Source organism: Panthera tigris, chromosome F3 (genome assembly GCF_018350195.1).
Source record: "Panthera tigris isolate Pti1 chromosome F3, P.tigris_Pti1_mat1.1, whole genome shotgun sequence".
Lineage (NCBI taxonomy): Eukaryota > Metazoa > Chordata > Mammalia > Carnivora > Felidae > Panthera > Panthera tigris.
The window spans coordinates 58,012,514-58,032,984 of NC_056678.1; the positions used below are offsets into that span (position 1 = coordinate 58,012,514).

At 50.5% G+C, this 20,471-nt stretch overlaps 1 protein-coding gene across 2 annotated transcripts in view; it reads left to right on the plus strand.

Annotated features, from left to right (window-relative positions):
- The first annotated feature begins 847 nt into the window (after window positions 1-847).
- MTARC2 (mitochondrial amidoxime reducing component 2) overlaps window positions 848-20,471 on the plus strand; it is a 40,309-nt gene continuing 20,685 nt past the window's right edge. For both annotated transcript variants that reach the window (XR_006214108.1, XM_042976606.1), the window contains exons 1-4: window positions 848-1,171; window positions 6,886-7,059; window positions 11,233-11,395; window positions 12,367-12,507. Coding sequence is in view for 1 of the 2 variants with exons in the window: in XM_042976606.1 (XP_042832540.1) it covers window positions 885-1,171; window positions 6,886-7,059; window positions 11,233-11,395; window positions 12,367-12,507 (765 nt within the window). In the remaining variant the exon portion in view is untranslated. The remainder of the gene's footprint in view (window positions 1,172-6,885; window positions 7,060-11,232; window positions 11,396-12,366; window positions 12,508-20,471) is intronic.

Here is a 20,471-nt window from a genome sequence, read left to right on the forward strand (position 1 = left end):
TGGGCAGGTTAAAGGGAGAAGGGGGGGGGTGTGGCCCTCAAGTGAAAAATGACAAAAGGCTGTGTCTGCCAGCTGGCAATTATTGAAGACAGGATTCCGTCCTCCCACAGAGACCAGAGACAAGCCCTGTCCTTCTCGATAACTCTCTTTCAAAAGAAAGGCTCTCAGGTCCCTGAGAAAGACATTTCTGAGTTGCAGAAGATACATGCACATCTCAGAGGGACAGAGGAAGGATTCACACTTGTGAGCCCTTCTGAGCGAATGTTCTAGGACCTGGAGGTCAGGGGTGTGTCCTCAGATGTGGGCCGGAACAAGCAGTGAAGCATCCTTGCAGCAGGGAGCTCTGTCTCGGGCAGGCATTTTATTAGAGGTGGGGGGCCGGGGTCACCCCGGGGACCGGGCCTCACCCTGCCAGAGGCCACGCTGGCCTTGGGTCCGCTGTCGATGCAGAGGTTTCCGGGCAGCGGGTGGGGGGCTCAAGTCCCGCAGTCCCCGGAGGGATCCGCCAGAGCAAGTAGTTGCTAAACGTTTCACAACCTCGCGCTCCCCCGTCTGCGGTTTTGCTTCCCGGGTTCCGTTGGGAGCGCGCGACCCGGCCGCCGAGAGGCGCGCGCGAAAAGGGGCGTGGAGAGCGCGGGGGGGGGGGGGGGGCGCGGCCCGAGGGGTGGTCCTGCGCGGGGACCGTCGCGGCGCAGGCAGAGGGCGCACGCAGCGCGGGGAGAGCTGCGGCCTCACGTCCGGTTACCGCGCGGCCGCCTGCCACCTGGACGCGTGCTGCAGGGACTAGAGGGCCGGCGACCCGGCGACCGCGGCTCGTCCCGCGCGCCCCGAACCTCCAGCGCCCCCGCGCCCCCCCCTCCGCCCGCGCCCGCTCCCGCTCCGCCATGGGCGCCGCCGGCTCGTCGGCCCTGGGCCGCCTCGGCCTCCCCGCGTCGCGCCTCCCCGCGCAGCCCCGGCCCGGCTGGCTCGCGGTGACCGCGCTGGGACTGGCCGCCGTGGCGCTGGGGACCGTCGCCTGGCGCCGCGCGCGGTCCAGGCGGCGCCGGCGGCTGCAGCAGGTGGGCACGGTGGCGCAGCTCTGGATCTACCCGGTCAAGTCCTGCAAGGGGGTGGCGGTGAGCGCGGCGGAGTGCACGGCCCTGGGGCTGCGCTGCGGCCACCTGCGGGACAGGTAGGGCCGAGGCGGGCCGAACCGGGCCGGGGCTGCGCGATACCTCCCGGGGGTCGGGTGGGGGCCCGCTCGCGGGAGGGAGAGTAGAGGTTTGCCTCCGGCGTTTCCTGGGCTGCCTGTTGGACGCCTTGCCTTTGATCCTTTACCTGGGAAGGTCAGTTCCTGTCTTGTTCAGATTTGGAAAGGTAGGTAGGTAGGGGCAAACCCCTGCCCCTCTCTAGATGAGAGGTTCCTCCTTTGTAGAAGGACGGGGCTGACCCGGTCGTCTCCCAAGTCTCTTGCTAGTTCTAAACTTTCTGATTCTATCTTAGGTCTGTAGCACAGTGGTAGAAAATAAAATGCTATGAGCACTCGTGGGCGGACCGCAGCAACGCTGAAACCAAGTCTTGTTCAAGGACACTGGCTTTGGGCTTGCTGGAGTTTGTTCCTCACACGTCTCTAGTCCTGGGGAAGGTGCCTAGGAGAACCAGGAGGTGGGGAGACTTGACCCGTTTTCATAAGTAATGAGCAGAGTGAAGTTTTGTGTCGGGGAGAAGGCGTATGGGGGGCTGCAAACGTAATACTTGCCATTAAGGGCAGAGTGTGTCCCCTCTCTCCAGAGGCAGAGTGGTCCTCAAGGAAGAACTTTGGGTAAAGTTTCCACCCACATAAGGCCTGGCGCATGGAAATTTCATTTCTCCTCTCTCAGAAAAGAAAAAGGTGTCCTGTCATTTAACTCATCCCAAAGGTGAGGCTACAGAAACATACTCCTTGACACAGAATTATGCGGGATATCTGGAAGGCTCGCTCGATATGGTGAAGGATGCTAAACTCTAGAAAGAGTGAACAAGGAAGAACAGAATGCCCATCTTTTGTTCGTTTCAGTTAAGATGCCTTCCTATCTGGGATGGTTTTGCTGTGGTCCTCTCTGTATAGGGAGGAGGAGGTTTGCGAGGTGATTGTTCAAGGAATCTTCTAGCAGCGGCCGTCTGCTGCCCTGAGGTCCCTCTACGACACATGGATTCACTATTCTCCGAAGACAGCTGTCTTTAACAAATGTGGACGCTCACAGCTTTGAAAAACTCCACACCCTGTCCTAGAGAAATATCGTGTATGCCGACCGTGTAACTCTTGGGGAGTTTCCGTCCACCTCCTTCCGGATTTCTAATCCTGGAGAGATTTTTAAAACTTAAATGTCCTGGGAGTCCCATCCCAGACCTATGGGATCAGAATCACCAAGAGTGAAGCCGTCTCAAGTCGTGTCTCAATCTCCCCGGGGGAATCTGATTCTGTGATGAGAGGGTGGTGTCTGGGGGCCAGTAAGGAGAAGAGCTTGGTCGCAGCTTGTTCAAGCGTGACCGATTAGAAAAGCCTTCTTACTGCTGGGAAGACCACTTCACTTTAGTGACACTGGACACACTCCAAAAACAGGGAGGAGCGAATTCTCATGATGCACATCCAGAGAAAGTGGCTGTGCTACTTCCTTCCCCGCTTGAAGGACCGAAGTGATTTCTCAAGAGGGATTTCCGGTTCCTATCCGTGTCTCTTTTGATCGTCTAATGACTGTTTTCCCACTTCTGGTTGTCACTGCTTCGCTGTGATTATTGCACTTTCAAAACAACCCCTTTCTTCCGTCAATGAAAAAAAAAAAAAAAACCAACTTTGTTTTGAACGACAAATGCTTGGGGTTTTGTGCGGTGGTGGGGTGTGGAGACTGGGATGAGACAGGGCAAGGCAGGGGAACATTGACTCAGTGCGTCGGATGCCTCAGACCCCGAGCTGGTTCCTGTCACGTAGGTGATCTTATGCAAGCCTCATCACAGTCTTGTGGGCTAGATATTATCTCCACTCTGCAAAACAAACAAACAAGCAAACAAAAACAAAACACAGTATCAGAAAGGATGAGCGTCTCACCCAAGATCACCAAACAGTTATGTGCTGGGGGGATTTGAACTCAGAGCTCTGTGGGTGCAGCAATCACGTGCTTTTTTCTGAAGGCAGTGTGATTTAAAAAAGCAAAGGTTGTACTGAGCCTCAGGAGACCCGGGCCCAGTTGTCTAACCTCCCTGCACCTCATTTTTGTTTTTCATTTACTAAAGAGAGGGGTTGGACTTGACGGTCTCAAAGAGGCTATTTAATCTAGGTTTCATTTATTGAAGGATAATCGAAAGCAAGCTGGAAAGAACTCTGCTAAGTGACCGCTGTTCTCTCAACCTAAGACTTTCATAACGAAACTACTACTAGCCTTTAACGCAGGAAAAGACCTCTCGTATTTAATTCCATTTTGAACCTGTGTCTTTGGAACCCTTCTAAGAAGCTGGGTGGGTTCTTCCTCTCTAAAGGGCTCTGTGTCTCCGACTTCTAGAACTGTTTTGTTCAGAGCTCTGAACAGATCTGTGAATGTTTGGCTTGGGCACCCTGAACTTTGAGCCGGTTTAGAGGCCGCCTAGCAGAATGCTGGCCTTGCCTGATTGGCACAGACGGGGGAGGGTTGGCTGCCCTCCTTGACCTTGTAAATCCGGCTCTCCTTAGTGGGCATATATGACTCAGTCTTTTGTGCATCTCCCGTACCCCTGCTGAAGCCAGCCCTTTATGTTTTGTGCACAGACTGTGATCTCCTGGAGAAATGAGATTTCTAATTTATTATCCTGAGTGTCATTTCCTCCTGACTTTACCCTCCTGCTGTCACCGGGTCCCTGCTCCCCCCACCCCCCCCACCCCCTTTTTCAGGCTCAGGCACTTCCACTTCCCAGGCCAATTTCTAAGTTTAGAAATAAGGTTTTCCAGCTGTCCTGGGCTCTGCTCTCCCACCTCTATGGCTGTTCAGGGCACCGCTGTGGTTTTTTTTTTTTGGAGAATATGAGCTCCAGCCTCTGCATTGATTCTTACACCACACACCCATGCTTTATGCGTAAAGGAAGGTGTTCGTTTTGGGACAACTTGGTCATGAAGAATCCACAATCCAGACTTAACGTTCTTTCAGATCTGGCAGAGCAGAGATGATTGTTCATTCACTGGGCATCATTTGTGTGCAAGAGATGACAAATGGCATTACCCCAGTGGACAGGGTAATGAGGGTGGTCACGGTATGTTACAGGCAGCAGCGTTTTATCTTGGGTCGGTGTCTCTGTCCCGTCCCGGTGTTAGACTTCCTGCAAGCTGCCACTTGCCTTTCCGGTTGCAGCAGGTGGCGTGAAATGTCCAGCGCCCCGCCTCCCCTTCTCACTGTGAACACCCAGGGGTGACCTCCTGTGCTGCAATACCACTGGCTGGAGCGCAGGGTGGCGCTTGTGAGCCCGCGGGAAGGGCTAAAGTGGAGGTGGATGGGGAAGGGGGGGCGGGATGAGAAAACTCAGCCCAGCGAGGGACTCGCTGTCAGAAATAACCTGCAGATACCTGTTGGGACATGGGTCTGGCTTGTGTGCAGATCTCAGAGGGAGTCTTGTTTGGTGCTAAGACTTGTGGCCAGTTCGGAGTGCCGGCGGTGGTGGGGTTGACCAGAGCAGGGTCACCCGGAACTCCGCACCCACGGATGAGGCTGGAAATAGGAACAGGGCCCAGCCCGGGGGGAATGGAGCTGTAACGGAGGAGCAGGGATTCCCTTGGCCACAGAACCCCGTAGGTGAGTAGGCCAGACAACCCTGGGAACCTTCTAGAAGGTTCCTAACTTACCTAGAAGGAAGGAGGCAGCTTACCTAGAAGGAAGGAGGCGGCTTCTCAGAGGGACGGAGCCTGCTACTGCCCAGCGTCACCAGCTCCGGGATGGGAACAGCCGAGACAGTTCCTAAGATGCCTTTGCACGGTCCTGCCTCCACTGCCATACCTGGACATCAACACGCATGCTGGTTAACAGGGCACAGGTGCCAGCGAGGGGGGAAGGGACACCACTAGGGTTCGGTGAAGGCAGGGACTGAGCTGTCTGCACTCTGAGATCAGACATCCTTATCAGGTTCTTGCAGGCGTTCCCACTTGGTTCCAGTCATATTTGGAAATGTCTCTCTTAGAGGAGCTGCCCCTCGTTCTGGAAGGCGCTGTCCTTTTTGTCCTACTCACGTTTGGAAAGCCCCAGCTTTCAGCTGCTGCTTATACATCAATGCCCGCAGAGTTCCTCACCCGCTGCACTTGTGTTCTGTCTAAAATGGGTATTGAGGGGCACCTGGATGGCTCAGTCAGTTAAACATCTGACTTTGGCTCAGGTCATGATCTCGCAGTTCGTGGGTTCGGGCCCCACATCAGGCTCTGTGCTGACAGCTCAGAGCCTGGAGCCTGCTTTGCATTCTGCGTCTCCCTCTCTCTCTGCCCCTCCCCGGCTCACACTCTGTTTCTCTCTCTCTCAAAACAAGTAAACATTAAAAAATGTTGAAAAAAAAGGATATTGAAACTAACTCTCTAGAGGGCAGAACGCTTTTTAAATTCTTTTTTTTTTTTTTTTTTTTTAGTAATCAAAGAGTTGTGTGGAATAACCCAAAACATGCACTCTGCTGAAGATCAAAGCGTAGGCGACCTCCCCGGACCAGCCTCCCTCCCCCTTTCCAGCTTACCCATCCCCCCCACCCCCACCCCAGATAGGATGCGGTGTGAAAACCGTGGCCAGAATAGCAGCTCTCTAGAGATGAGTCGAGTTCTGATCTAACTTGTGGTTTGTGAGAATTTTCGTTCTCTGAATCAGAACATGCGCACAAGGAAAAAAGGCTAATTGGGGGTCTCCTGACGACAGATCTGCGGGCCATGGGAGGTTAAACAGAGCGGAGGCCCGTTTGCATCCTTCGGAATCACGGGAATAACAAGAATCTGTCTAGGGTTCTAGATGACTTGGGCCAGCAGTTTTGGCCCCGTCTGGTTCCACAGCGAAAAGACCTAGAAGACGTTTCGCTTCGACCAGGGGCTCGGAGGAGTGTTGAACAGACACAGGGAAGTTTCTGACCAAAGCAAAGCCCCAAACTGAGCACCATAATTACTTAAGCGGTGAAGGGAAGGTCCCTAAATCAGCCTCATTTTCTGGATTTTTGGAACTGGGGATTTTCTTTTCTTCAAAAAAAAATTTTTTTTAACGTTTTAAATTTTATTTTTGGGAGACAGAGACAGAGTGCCAGCAGGGGAGGGACAGAGAGAGAGGGAGACACAGAATCCAAAGCAGGCTCCAGGCACTGAGCTGTTCAGTACGGAGCCCGATGTGGGGCTCAAAGCCACGAACCGTGAGATCATGGCCTGAGCCAAAAGTTGGACGCTTAACTGACTGAGTCACCCAGGTGCCCCTTTGTATTTATTTATTTTTTTGATGTTTATTTTTCGGAGAGAAAGAGAGAGAGAAAGAGATGATGTGAGTGCACAAGCAGGGGAGGGGCAGAAAGAGGGGACAGGGGATCTGAAGTGGGCTCCATGCTGACAATAGCTTCAGTGCAACAAGCCTGATGTGGGGTTCGAACTCATGAACCACGAGATCATGATCTGAGCCCAAGTTGGACTGAGCCACCAAAGTGCCCCAAGAACTGGAGATTTTCACGCATTGGCCACATGTTCTCTCCCAGGGCTGTTTCTTGTAAAGAAGCTCCTTTTGGGGGCACCATGTTTTGGACCCAAAGAATTTGGCCAGGTCTGGATAATTGTCTGGGAAAAAATGGTTGGATCCTGAGTGCGGGTAGGGGGAGGGTTTTGGTGAAATAGAAAGCTAGACGGAAACCACTGAGAACGTGGAAGAGGCCTTTCTGAGTGTGTTCTCGTCTGTTCCTTGGCAGGTTTTGGCTGGTGATTAAGGAAGATGGGCACATGGTCACCGCCCGGCAGGAGCCTCGCCTGGTGCTGGTGTCCATCACCTATGAGGGCGACCGCCTGATCCTCAGGGCTCCGGGCATGGACCAGCTGGTTTTGCCGGGCAAGCTGCCTTCTTCAAACAAGCTGCATGATTGCAGGTGCGCTGCCTGGGGCCCCCGGGGACCTGCAGCGGACTTGATTTTCCTGCGGGCTTCTCCCTGCACCCTGTCTTGTTACAGTGTCTATAGTAGCTGATGAGTTTGGTCAAGGAAATATTTTTTAAAAATGTTTGGTTATTTTGACAGCAAGAGAAAGAGAGAGAGGGGTGGGGGAGGATTCCAAGCAGGTTCCATGCTATCAGCATGGAGCCCGACTCGGGGCTCAATCCCATGAACCCTGAGATCATGACTGAGCCGAAATCAAGAGTCTAATGCTTAACCAACTAAGCCACCCAGGCAGGTGCCCCGGTAAAGGAAATATTTAAGAGGTTTGTCCTGGGCTGGGATCAATCCCGTGGTCAGGTGCGAGTGGATGAGGCAGAGAGCTGTTTCCAGGGTCCCTGGGATTTGTCTTAATCGGGTATGCTAAGGAGTGCAGATGTGGAAATGACCGTGATGTGTAAGGACATACAGATCCCTGGAAACAGGAGGCTTGGCATGTCATAGAGGGCCACATAGAGGGACCCCAGGGTTGGTCAGGAGGTGGGGGCTGAGGTAGGGTGGGAGGTCAGGGGGAACTCGAGCAAGAGCCTTTATTGTGGTTTCCACAGGAGGTACCGGGCACGGCAGGATAAACAGCTTTAGGATTGGCTGGTTTGAGTAATTCCAGTGGTCTCTGGGGCATAGAGGTCCTGTCTCTGTTTGTCTGGTACCTGGCCCTGAGTATTCGGGCAGGGTGACAGTGGCCTGGAGCATAAAAGCAGACAGGGGAGGAGGCTGGGGTGGGGGCTCTGGATGGATTGTCATGCACACGAAAGGCACCCTTGCAGGTGGGTCGTTTACTACCCGTAGGAACTGACCAGACTTGGGAAGGACAGTTCCTTCCACGTCGGCAAGATCCCAGGATGTCAAAGCATCAAAAAGACAGGAAATACAAAAGCGTGATTGATACATATGGGGGGGGGGCGGACACAGGGCCAGTCTTTAGAGTTTGTCTCTGTTTATTCAAGTTGGAGGGGCTTCGCTTCAGCAGTGGCAGCCCGCGCCCAGCCAGGCAGACGAGGCAGTGAGTGGAGACTATACCAGCCGAATCTCAGGGTTGGGTGAGAGGGGTGCAGGAGCTTCTCGAGGTGATGTTGCAGCCTCTCAGGTCTGGGATTGAGACTGAGGCACCTGTTGCACCAGTCAGATATGGGAGATTCCCACCTCTGGCCTCCTAGACACGTCTCCAGCCCTGGGCTTCCTTCTAGTCTGTAGGACCCCTGCAGGGCTGTCAAATGCCACGGCTCAAGGGGGCCTTGTCCGGTGCTGCCCGGAAGTCCTAGAGGCTAGGGCACTTGTCATTTTCAGCATGTGGAAATTGAGGTTGTCCATAGGTCCCCAAGGCTCAGAGGACGGCCACAGAGTGCTCCCTGTGCCCTGATTGTATACTTTTTCAAGCAAAGTGTCTGAGCTTAAAACTACCCTTTGGAGCGCCTGGGTGGCTCAGTCAGTGAAGCGTCCAGCTTCAGCTCAGGTCATGATCTCGTGGTCCATGGGTTCCAGCCCCGCGTCGGGCTCTGTGCTGACAGCTCGGAGCCTGGAGCCCGCTTCGGATTCTGTGTCTCCCTCTCTCTCTGCCCCCCTCCTGTGTGTGCTCTGTCTCTCTCTCTCTCAAAAATGAATAAACATTAAAAAAATTAAAAAGGATTATGGAACATTTTGTGTCAAATGTGGAAGAGCGTGGATTTTGCATAACATTCTGGAAGAATAGGAGAAGCCGAAGGGTTACCCCTAGAATAGCTGAGGGGTAGGTACCGCCTGCTGCAGGGATGGGGAAGAAGGGACCAGTGGAAGGGCAGCATTCGGGAATGAGAAAGAGGTTTCGCTGTTAGTATTTTCTTACCCACCGGCTGCTTTCTACTTTTCAAAGTGCCCACAGTAGGCTCACCTGGGGGACGGAAGCTGGGGGACAGAAGCGTGTGCTCATCCACGGGTGTTGCTGTGAGGGGTTGAGGAATGTGCTGGATCCAGGAGCAGGTGCTGTGGGAACTGATGAACAGTGGGGTCGAGTCTGTTCCAAGTAATTTGTTGTTTGAGGAGACTTTTAGGGGCAAGGCTGAAGGCCAGGAGGGGACCTTGAGAAGGCTTTGGGACTGAATTAAGAATTAATCAGAGGTCAAGCAATGGGTCCCTGAAGAGGGGTTAGAGAGAGAGAGAGAGAAAAAAAAAAGAGCCCATGAAACTTGAGAGCAGCATGGAGATTTGACAGGGGGCTGGAGAGGCCATTTGAAAAGAAAGTGAGTCTAAAGGTCAGAGTGGGACTGGGGACATCGGAGAGCACAGGGCTTTTTTAAAAAAAATTATTTTTTTAATGTTTATTTACTTTTTATAGAGACAGAGTGCGAGTTGGGTGGGGGATTGCAGAGAGAGAGGGAGACACAGAATCTGAAGCAGGTTCCAGACTCTTAGCTGTCAGCACAGAGCCCGATGTGGGGCTCAGACCCACAAACCATGAGATCATGACTGAGCTGAAGTCAAATGCCCAACCTGCTGAGCCACCCAGGCACTCCAAGCATCCGACTCTTGATCTCAGCTCAGGTCTTGATCTCCAGGTCGTGGGTTTGGGTCCCGTGTTGGACTCTGTGCTGGGCTTGAAGCCTATTTGAAAACAAAAAGTAGGGTGCCTGGGTGGCTCAGTCAGTTAAGCATCTGACTCTTGATTTTGGCTCAGGTTGTGATCTCACAGTTCATGAGTTCGAGCCCCATGTTGGGCTCTGTGTTGAGTGTGGAGCCTGCTTAAAATTCTCTCCCTCTCTCTCCCTCCCTACTCCCTGCCCCGCCACTTTTTCTCTAATCATGAGTATACTCTTTTTCTCTGTAAAACTGTCTCTGGCGGTCTAGTGGTTAAGATTCGGCACTCGTGTCTCTAAAAAAAAAATGTGGACTATTAAGGAAGACCTTAATATGTTTTTAAAATGGATGGGAGTGGGTGTCAAACCACCATGGCATTTGGATTCCATTGCATGCTTTTAGGGCATAATTTTATATATTTGTATATTAGTATACATAATACACTTTATAATAATTTTATTATTTTTTTTTTAAGTATTTATTTTGAGAAACAGCACAAGTAGGGGAGGGGCGGGGAGAGAGAGAGAGAATCTCAAGCAGCGCACAGCTTGATGCAGGACTCGAACCCAAGAACCTCGAGACCATGACCTGAGCCAGAGTCAGATGCTTAACGGTTTGAGCCACTCAGGCGGCCCTGCAATAGTTTTATTTTAAATGTCAGTATTTATAACTCAATGGAACTTATATCTTCCACAACAAATTAAACTTACCATAAAAATAGTTTACATGTCCACTTGCAATTCTGTGAGGGGTGCGTAGCTTTTGAACATTTTTTTTTAGTAGTGCTCAAGCAGAAAAAGCATTGTGTTATCTAATGGAATCTGTGCCTGCCTTGTGGGTAAGTACTGTATTATTATCTCCAGTTTACAACCGGAAACACAGCGTCAGGGGAGTTGAATGCTTGGCGTGAAATCACAGAGTAGAGCACGGTGGAGTTTCAGGTGCTGCCAGACTCCAAGCTCAGGCTGCATCTGCCACACCAGAGTCCCTTCTGAGAGTATCCTGCATCCTTGCTACTCAAAGTGTGGTCCGTGGACCAGCAGCTTAGCCGCCCCGAAGCCTGTCAGGCATGCACAGGCTCAGGCTCCAGTCAGACCTTCTGGATCAGCGTGTGCATTTTCACACGATCCCAGTGATGTGCAGGCATATTAGGCTTTGAGAAGCTCTTCCCTGGAGCACATTCTGCAGATTCCCCTCCTGCTTCTGTTCAGCTTTGGCCGTTGGCCTGAAGACGTGCGGTCCAGCTACTCTGTCTTTACAAATTTTTTTTGAATGTTTATGTATTTTTGAGAGAGATTGAGACCGAGCATGAGCGGGGGAGGGGCAGAGAGGAAGAGAGGGAGACACAGAATCCGAAGCAGGTTCCAGGCTCTGAGCTGTCAGCATAGAGCCCGACACGGGGCTCAAACTCAAGAACCGTGAGATCGTGACTGGAGCCAAAGTCGGACGCTCAACCGACTGAGCCACCCAGGTGCCCCCAAGCTGTTCTGTCTTTAGCGCTAATCTTTCAGGGTGTTGAGGCAGGAGAATAACTCTGGTGTTCTCTTGTGACCCTTCCAGGCTGTTTGGGATGGACATCAAGGGCAGGGACTGTGGCGACCAGGCAGCTAAGTGGTTCACCAGCTTCTTGAAAACAGAAGCTTTCAGGTTGGTTCAGTTTGAGGATCACATGAAGGGAAGGTCATCGAAGAAAATTTTCTCTACCCTTGTACCGAATTACCAGGTGAGCTTACAGAGAGCTGCCCTTGGCTTCTGCCAGTCAACCCTCTGTGTCGGGCTTCCTTCTTGGGATCCCAGTTAGGAGAGTGTAGTCATGGCCCAGGGGAGGAGGACGGAGGGTGCGTTCTGGGCAGGTGTTGGGGACGGAGAGGGAAGGGCCTCCAGGTGGAGCGTGGAGGATAGATTGCGGCAGGTACCATGGAGGGAGAAGCTAGGGGTGACCCCCAGGGAGGTGGGGGGCTCAGGAGAAAACAGGTTGGGAAGGTGAAGTGAAAGGTTCGTTTGGGACTGAACCAGGTTTCCTAAAATTACAGAAGCGGGCTTTCTCCCAGGGCTCCCTTGGCCATCAGTGTGGTGTGGTTATTTCGGGCACTGAAAGGGTATCTTCTGAAGGAGGCCACCTATGGGTCAGCCGTAGCCCAGAGACCACAGCCTTTGATTTTGCAGTGAGAGAAGGTTTAAAATGCTAGCCGCTTAGGCAGCCCTCCCCTTCCTCCCTGAACTACAAGCTTTTTGAATGCTTTGTTCACTGCTGTTATGCCATCTAGAACAGTGCTGGGTACAGAGCAGGTGCTTAATAAATGCACGTGGAGTGAATGGGTGCCGCCTGAAGAAATTATGGGGACAGTGTGGTGGATTGGCGGCCTGTTTTACAGCAGTGCTGTGGGAAGGGGGTCACTGCTGGGCGCTGGAGTGAGGAGCAGGGGGAGTCCTGGAAGGTGACGCTGCCCTGAGCCCTGGCTGTTGCCTTGTGTGTGTGTGAAGGGAGCCCCTGCGAGGCTCCGCGGCAGGAACCGGCCTGGCACTGACTTTGGCTGTTTCTAAGACCACGGGGTCTTCTCCCCTCATTGAACACCACTGTCCCTCTGCATTGTGCCCCCTGTACACACCACTTCCAGACTTTGCTTAGCTTTCTGTTGGGCTGAGGCATTTCACGGGCCAGTGAGGTCTGATGGTGCCATGTTCTTGGCTCAGGTGGCCTACCCAGACTGCAGCCCGATCATGCTCCTCTCGGAAGCCTCCCTGGTGGATCTGAATACCAGGCTGGAGAAGAAACTGAAAATGGACCAGTTCAGACCCAGCATTGTGGTGACAGGCTGCGATGCCTTTGAGGAGGTAAGAGGCTCATAGCTTCTGTGCATTAAGCTCTAACGTGCTGATCAAGATGCTAACAGAGCTGCTGTTCCTTTTACCCAGCGCCAACTCAGACCCTCCATGGGGTCTCTTCTTCCCTGAGACTTACCTTAACCTTGTGGACTTGTGTCCCTATTGCTGCCACCATCACCTTGCTGGCCTTGGGTGAGTTGCTCACCCTTTCATGCCTGGGCCCCAAAGTAAGCAATCAGATCTCCACATTGCATTAAGTCTGAAATGAGGCTAGACTGTATCATTATAGCTCAGAGATCACTAAAAGGAAATGAAGATGAAGAGAACAGCCAGGAGTGCTCAAGGATTTGAGATTCCCGGAAGGCCCAGACCCCAGAGTGGAGGCCGAGAGGATACAGGAGATCTGCCTTGTGAACAGGGCCCTGGAGACATTGTATGCCATGGCCTGAGTTCTCTCCCAGAGGACCCACATGCTCTCCTGCATGGCTGATGGCAGAAATTTCCACCCTCTCCAGACACAGCCCCTTGTAGCCCTAAGGGGACAAGCACATCAGAGCCCAGCTGTCCTGCAGTCTGTATGGAAATACATAACTGGGTGTTGCTCTGTGCTAAGAAATGTTGGCAGTCCTATTAAACATTGGGGGTGGGCTAAGCTTTATGGACCCTGGAAGTAATGACAACAAATCCATTTATTGGGTGTTTTCTGGGTACCAGGCACCGAACTAACGTATTACTTCATATAAATTACTCATTTGATCCCGACAAAAACCCTGTGAGGTCTGTACTATTGTCTCCTTTCTATAAGGAAATTGAAGCTGGGAGGTATTACCCACTTGTTGGTCATGTAACGGATGGTTCTGGCATTAGCACCTCAGACTTGTAACTCCAGTTTCTGAGGTGTAGGAGTCGTGGTTCCAATTTAGAAATACCAAATAGCTGACTCTGAGGGGAGAGGCTCTCCATTCATTGCCCCCTTGGGTGGCCACATTTCCTTTTGTGCGAGTAAAATGTGCCCCTATTTGCTGATAAGTGTTGTCCTTTAGAATAAACCTTTGTATTGAGGGGCCCTTGGGTGGTTCAATCCGTTGATATCAGCTCAGGTCATGATCCCAAGGTTATGGGCTCCATGCTGAGCGTGGAGCCTGCTTAAGATTCTCTGTCTCCCTCTGCTTCTCTCCCTGGCTTGTGTTTGCTCTTTCTCTAGAAAAAAGAAAAAAAAAAAAAGAATAAATCTTTGCATCCAGTGTAGTATAAATTCTTTCATACGTAGGCACTTTATTGTTTGGTAATTTAAAAAATAGCAGTGTAGGGGCGCCTGGGTGGCGCAGTCGGTTAAGCGTCCGACTTCAGCCAGGTCACGATCTCGCGGTCCGTGAGTTCGAGCCCCGCGTCAGGCTCTGGGCTGACGGCTCGGAGCCTGGAGCCTGTTTCCGATTCTGTGTCTCCCTCTCTCTCTGCCCCTCCCCCGTTCATGCTCTGTCTCTCTCTGTCCCAAAAATAAATAAAAAACGTTGAAAAAAAAAAAAAAAAAATAGCAGTGTATACAGAAGTTTTCTACTTGTTGATGTTATCCTGTCGTATGTTATCTATTTCCTATAATTTCTCTTTACATTCATTAAAATGTTTTTCTTTTAAAGTTTATTTATTTTTTGAGAGAGAGAGAGGGCACAAGCAGGTGATGGGCAGAGAGAGAAGGAGAGACAGAATCCCAAGCAGAATCCCAGACAGAATCCAAAGCAGGCTCCAGGCTCTGAGCAGATAGTACAGAGCCCTATGTGGGGCTTGAACTCATGAACTGTGAGACCATGACCTGAGCCAAGATCAAGAGTCAGATGCCTGGGGCATCTGTTGGTTAAGTATCCTACTTCAGCTCAGGTCATTATCTCACGGTTCATGGGTTTGAGCCCCGTGTCACGCTCTGTGCTGACAGCTCAGAGCCGGGAGCCTGCTTCAGATTCTGTGTCTCCCTCTTTCTCTGTCTGCCCCTCCCCCACATGTGCTCTCCCTTTCTCTCAAAAACAAATAAATAGACATTAAAAAAAAAGTCAGATGCTCAACCAACTGAGCCATCCAGGTGTCCCCAAAATGTTTTTTTTCCCAAATTGATAATCTATAATGGGCCAGGCACTGTGGCTGGGAGCCCTGGATACAGAGGTGAAAAGATACAGATCCTACCCTTCAGAATTCCGTGATATGAGCAGAAGAGCCTCAAGGCAATGACAGCTTGGTGTGAGAAGAACTGTAATGCACATGCTTAGCCGGTGCCTAGGATGTTTAGAAGTAGAACTGCCTAAGTCTGCCTGTCGAAGGGGGGTGTGGGGGTGGGTCAGATCAAGCCACCTCGAAGCCATGCTGTGTATGTGTATAGCTGTGTGTGCTCTGTGTGCCTGCAAGGGTGAGCGAGGGTCGTTGTGGGTATCAGAGGCAGCCAGTTGAAGACCTAAAAGCACGAGAGGCCATGACATTGAGGGGTGCCCGGGAGCATTTCAGAAGCACAGAACTCTGGGGGCGAAAGAGAAGTGTCAGGAGGAGGCTGGACCCGGAGCTGGCTGGAGCCCGCCCGCCAGGCCAAGGGGTTTGCATTTTATGTTGTGGATATTGAAAGCAGGTGATGGTTTTGAACAAGGAAGCAATTCGTATTTATATCCCTCAAGCAGATGTTACTGAGGGGAGCACAGTGTGCCAGGCTTGCTGTTACTCTGGCGGCTCTCTAGAATGTGCCCGGAAAGGAAGGGAGACCCAAGACTGGAACGCCAGTGCGGTGCTTAATCACCAGAGGGTCTTTTTGAAAAGCTGTAGATTAGTGGGCCTTACCTGGAGCCCGCATGAAATGCGTGATAAGGCCCGTGACCGCACTGGAGGCCCCAGCCCGCGGGAGTCTCATGCCAGCGGCTACAGATGAGGCAGGACAGGAAGGGACCTTGATGCTCTTGGGCTGTCGGCACCTTGAGGGAAGAGTCTTGATTTTTCTCCCCAGGAATAAATCCAGATTTTGTGGGACTTAGAGTTGGTAACAGTCTGGGGGGCTTCCTTTAGAAAAGAAAATAGCAGTTAGGTACAGGGCCTAGAAAGGGTCTGGTGCAAGAGAGGGGCCTAACCTGCCTGTTTCTCCCCCGTGGTCTAGTAGTGTGCACGAGGGTGGAGCCCTTAGACGCTGCATGCTCTGCGGTAATGCAAGTGGCCGGGAATTGGATTAGAAATTAGTCCGTGGGGACGCCCGGGTGGCTCAGTCGAAGTGTCCGAAGTAAGACACGATCTTACGGATCGGGAGTGCGAGCCCTACATCGGGCTCTCTGCTGTCTGCGCGGAGCCTGCTTTGGATCCTCTGTCTCCCTCTCTGCCCCTTCTCTGCGCTTTCTCTCTTTCTCAAAAAAAGAAAAAACAAAAAAGAAATTAGTACATGAAGCAGAAATTCTGTCACAGGAATCCTATAATTGCTCCATCATTTTCTGAGGAATTTTATTTTAGGGAATACAATTGTTCTTGATTTATCTCTACTGAAGATACGAATTTAAAAAACATTTTTTTTAATGTTTATTAATTTTTGAGAGACAGAGACAGAGTGCAAGCAGGGGAGGGACAGAGAGAGAGGGAGACACAGAATTGGAAACAGGCTCCAGGCTCTGAGCTGTCAGCACAGAGCCTGACTCAGGACTCGAACTCAAGAGCTGTGAGATCATGATCTAAGCCGAAGTCGGACGCTTAACCGGCTGAGCCGCCCAGGTGCCCCTGAAGATACTAATTTTAGTAAGATTTTGAGCCAGGGGAATAAGAAGAAAAGATACTTTTTTTTTTTTTTTTTAAGTTTATTTATTTTGAGACAGAGTGAAAATCCCAAGCAGGCTCTGCACGGTCAGCACTGAGCCCAACGTGTGGCTCAGGGCTCGAACTAATGAACCGTGAGATCATGGCCTGAGCAGAAACTGAGAGCTGGATGCTTAGTCGACTGAGCCACCCAGGCGCCCCAAAAAGATGCCCTATAGCCAGATTCCTGGCTAAAGATTTTTGCTTTCCTGGAATTTGCTAAGAATTTTTGTTCTCCTATAACTTGTCAAAATGAACCTAAGGCTAATGTGAGCCTAATCTCATCCTCTTAGGCAATTTGAGTAGGTGGAGTTTTATTTTTTTTAATTAAAAAAAAATGTTTAGTGACCTTGTGTTCTCTGTTTTATTCCTGCATGGTGATGGGCTTTCTGACATAATACCTAAGGCAGAATACTCTTTTTTTCTTTATTTTTAAATGTTTATTTATATTTGAAAGAGAGACACAGTGCAAACAGGGGAGGTGCAGAGAGAGGGAGACACGGAATCTGAAGCAGGCTCCAGGCTCTGAGCTGTCAGCACAGAGCCTGTGACGCGGGGCTCGAACCCACAGACCACGAGATCATGACCTGAGCCGGAGTTGGACGCTTAACCGAGTGAGCCACCCAGGCACCCCGGGCAGAATACTCTTCTTTTTCTAGAAAAGTCCTCTGATGGTACACATTTTAAAAAATCCTTGGTATAAAATGATGCTCATGTTGCCAGTTTATTCTGCCTGAAATTAGGAAGCCCAATAATTAAGGGCCTGATGCATTAACCTGTCTACCCGGTGCAGTTGTACAACCATAACCTTTCAATTAGTGGGACTGTATGAAATATTAATGATAATATTCATAAATATTTAATAGAGCAACTAATAATAAAAAAATAGCAAATCTAAGCATGGTGCAAAAAGTCAGGCCATTATTTATTGCAAAAATCCAGAGCAATAGTAGAATGCATTGTGCAACATTTACTCTTTGTAACCCGAAAAGTACTTTGTACTTTTTTCTACTAACTCCGAATAGTAAGCACATTTTCAAAGGTGGCGTCTCTTGGGCCAGTGCAGTGCGTGAGGGTTCTGGGAAGGCAGAGCAGTGGAATTTAAAAAGAGGACAATTGACTAATGCTTCTTATCTGTGTGGTTGGCCATTGCAGGGGTCAGTGTTTCCCGAACTTTGCTCACTATTCTGGTGAACAGGACTTGGCTTTTTCCCACCCCCCCCGGAATATGTTGTTCATATCCTTTCTCACTCCGCAGTATGGAAGAACTGGGGAGAGCCTGCCAGAGATTTGGTGTGTTCCCTGTCACTCTGTCACTTCTATTCTTCCAGAAGCTTCCAGAGAGGTGGTAGGTCTTGAAGCCAGGCGGCTGTGGTTGGGTCCTGACCCTCATCACTCTCTGGCTGTGTGGACTGGGGGTTCTCAGTACTCTCTCCTTTGCAGCTGCTGAAAAATAAAGTTTTTGCAAACCATCATCCCCCACATTTTCATTCCCCCAAATCTGATTTGGGACGAGTTGGGATTTTATTTGGGGGCTTAGATTAGAAGTCTCCATCCTGGAATAAGAATGTCCTCTGCCTGGCTTCAGGGATTCCTGAAGTAGCAATGATAAGAACACCATATAAAACAGGAACAAAACAACAGTAACCACAACACTCACAATTGTCATGTGTGTATTAAGTCACAGGCACTATGCCGGAGGTTCACATGGGGTATCTGTTTTTTTTGTTTGTTTCAAGTTTATTTATTTTGAGAGAGAGAGAGAGAGAGAGAATCCCAAGCAGGTTCCAGGCTCTGAGCCGTCAGCACAGAGCCCAGCTTGGGGCTCGAACTCACGAATGGTGAGATCATGACCTGAGCCGAAGTCGGCCGCCCAACCTACTGAGCCAGCCCAAGAGCATGTGACTCTTGATCTCAGGGTTGTAAGTTCAAGTCCCACATTGGGTATGAAGCCTACTTAAAAAAAATTGTTTTGCAAAAATTTTGTTTAAGTTATGTCTGCTGTGTGCATGCATGTGTGTGTATGTGTGTGTGAAAGAACATTAAGAAACAGTGTGAAATGTGATTTTTATTTTATTTATTTTAATGTAATTTTTTAAAAAACACTTTTATTTTTCTTTCTTTAAAAATTTTTTTTTAAATTACATTTATTTTTGAGAGACGGAGTGAGACAGAGCGTGAGCAGGGGAGGGGCAGAGAGAGAGAGAGAGAGGGAGACACAGAATCCAAAGCAGGCTCCAGGCCCCGAGCTGCCAGCACAGAGCCTGACTCGGGGCTCGAACCCACGAACCGTGAGATCATGACCTGAGCCGAAGTCGGACACCCAACCGACTGAGCCACCCAGGTGCCCCTATTTTTGTTTCTTAAATATTTATTTATTTTAAAGGAGAGAGAGCACACACATGCACTAGTGGGGGAGGGGCAGAGAGAGAGAGGGAGACAGAGGGAATCCCGAGCAGGCCCCACAGCACTGCCAGCCTGGAGCCCAACGTGGGGCTGGAACTCACGAACCGGGAGACCACAATCTGAGCCGAAATCAAGAGTTGGACGCTTTACCAACTGAGCCACCCAGGCACCCCAAGACTTTTTTTTTTTAGAGAAGTTATAGGTTAACAATAAAATTGAGAGGAAATTGTGAAGATTTCCCATAGACTCCCTGCCCCGACATATGCACAGCCTCCTTCATTAGCAAAGTTGGTCACCAGAATGATACATTTTTTTTACTAAGGATGGACCTACACTGACACATCATGGTCACACAAAGTCCACAGTTCACCTGAAGGTTCTCTCTTGCTGTGGTACATCCTGCGGGTCGGGACAAATGTATAATGACACCCCCAACACTGTAAAACTTGCAGAGTGTTTTCACTGCCCTAAAAATCCTTTGTGTTCTGCCTGTTCACCTTCTCCCCACCCCACCCCCACACCTCTGGCAGCCACTGAGCTTTTTATAGTCTCTGCAGTTTTGCCTTTTCTCCAGTGTCCCATGTTTGTAATCCTACAGTATGTAGATTTCTCATATTGGCTTGTTTCGCTTGGTGATACGCATTTAAGATTCCTCTGTGTCTTTTCATGGTTTAATAGCTCATTTCTTTTTAGCGCTGAATAATTTTCTGTTGTCGGAACGTACCACAGTGTGACGTATCCATTCACCTACTGAAGGATATCTTGGTTCCTTCCGAGTTTCGGCAGTTATAAGATGTCATGTTTTACGTTGGTTCAGGGTGAAAAATGTTCGCTAGTCATCGAAGAAGGTAGTGTTTTCACCTCTCTTATGGAGCTGTGGAAGCTGAGACTCAGAGAAGTTGAGTTACTTGCCTCACATCGCCTAACTGGCCTGTGGCTGGTGACAATTTGTGCTGTGGCATAATGTTCTTTGGCAGAAAGAAGTTAAGCCCAAATCTCGTGTTTATGGACTTTGCTAGAAGCAAGCTGAAAGCCCCAAACAGTCATTTTTCTTTCTGAATGAATGAAAAGCACCAAGATGAGGCCTGAGGAATGTGGGTGCGGATTCAGGGGCCACACTCAGCCCCCCTTAGGCGATTCCTGCTTGCCTTTCAAGTGAGGGGACCCATGCCCTCGTCTGGGCTGCTTTCCTGACCTGCCCATTTTGTTAGGGGCCTCAAGCAAGGCCCTTGCACAAGCCTGTCCTTATTTACAAAAGCCAAAATGATGAAAAGGGAGACAGGACTCCTGGGTAGGGGGCAGAGTAACCCACATTTCTAAAGAATTTTCTAGTGGAGTTGGTACCTTGACTTAAGGAGAGCTCCTTATGCATTTGCCTTTTTGCTTACATCTCAGTAACTTGAAGCGTTTACTCTAGACATGTTTAGGGTCCGGAAAAGGGGGAGCTGAAGAATGGAAAGCCAAATCCTAGGGCTTCAGCTCCTTTCCGATCACGACGAAATGAGAATACCTCTGTGGGATTCCGCATGGCCCCACACTGCTTCGTCCTCCACTGCACCCACCGGGCAAATGAAACACCCCCTGGGAAGCCCATGGCCGGGAAGATGAGCGGATGTTGGCTAAGAAGGAATGTGTTGAGGTCTTCCTGGGCAGCTGTTTCCAAACTGGCTACACATCACATTGGAGGGGTTTACACAGGCCTGATGCTGGGTCCCTGGGGCGGCCTGGGCAGAGGAGCCTTTAAGGTCCCCCTGATGATTGCA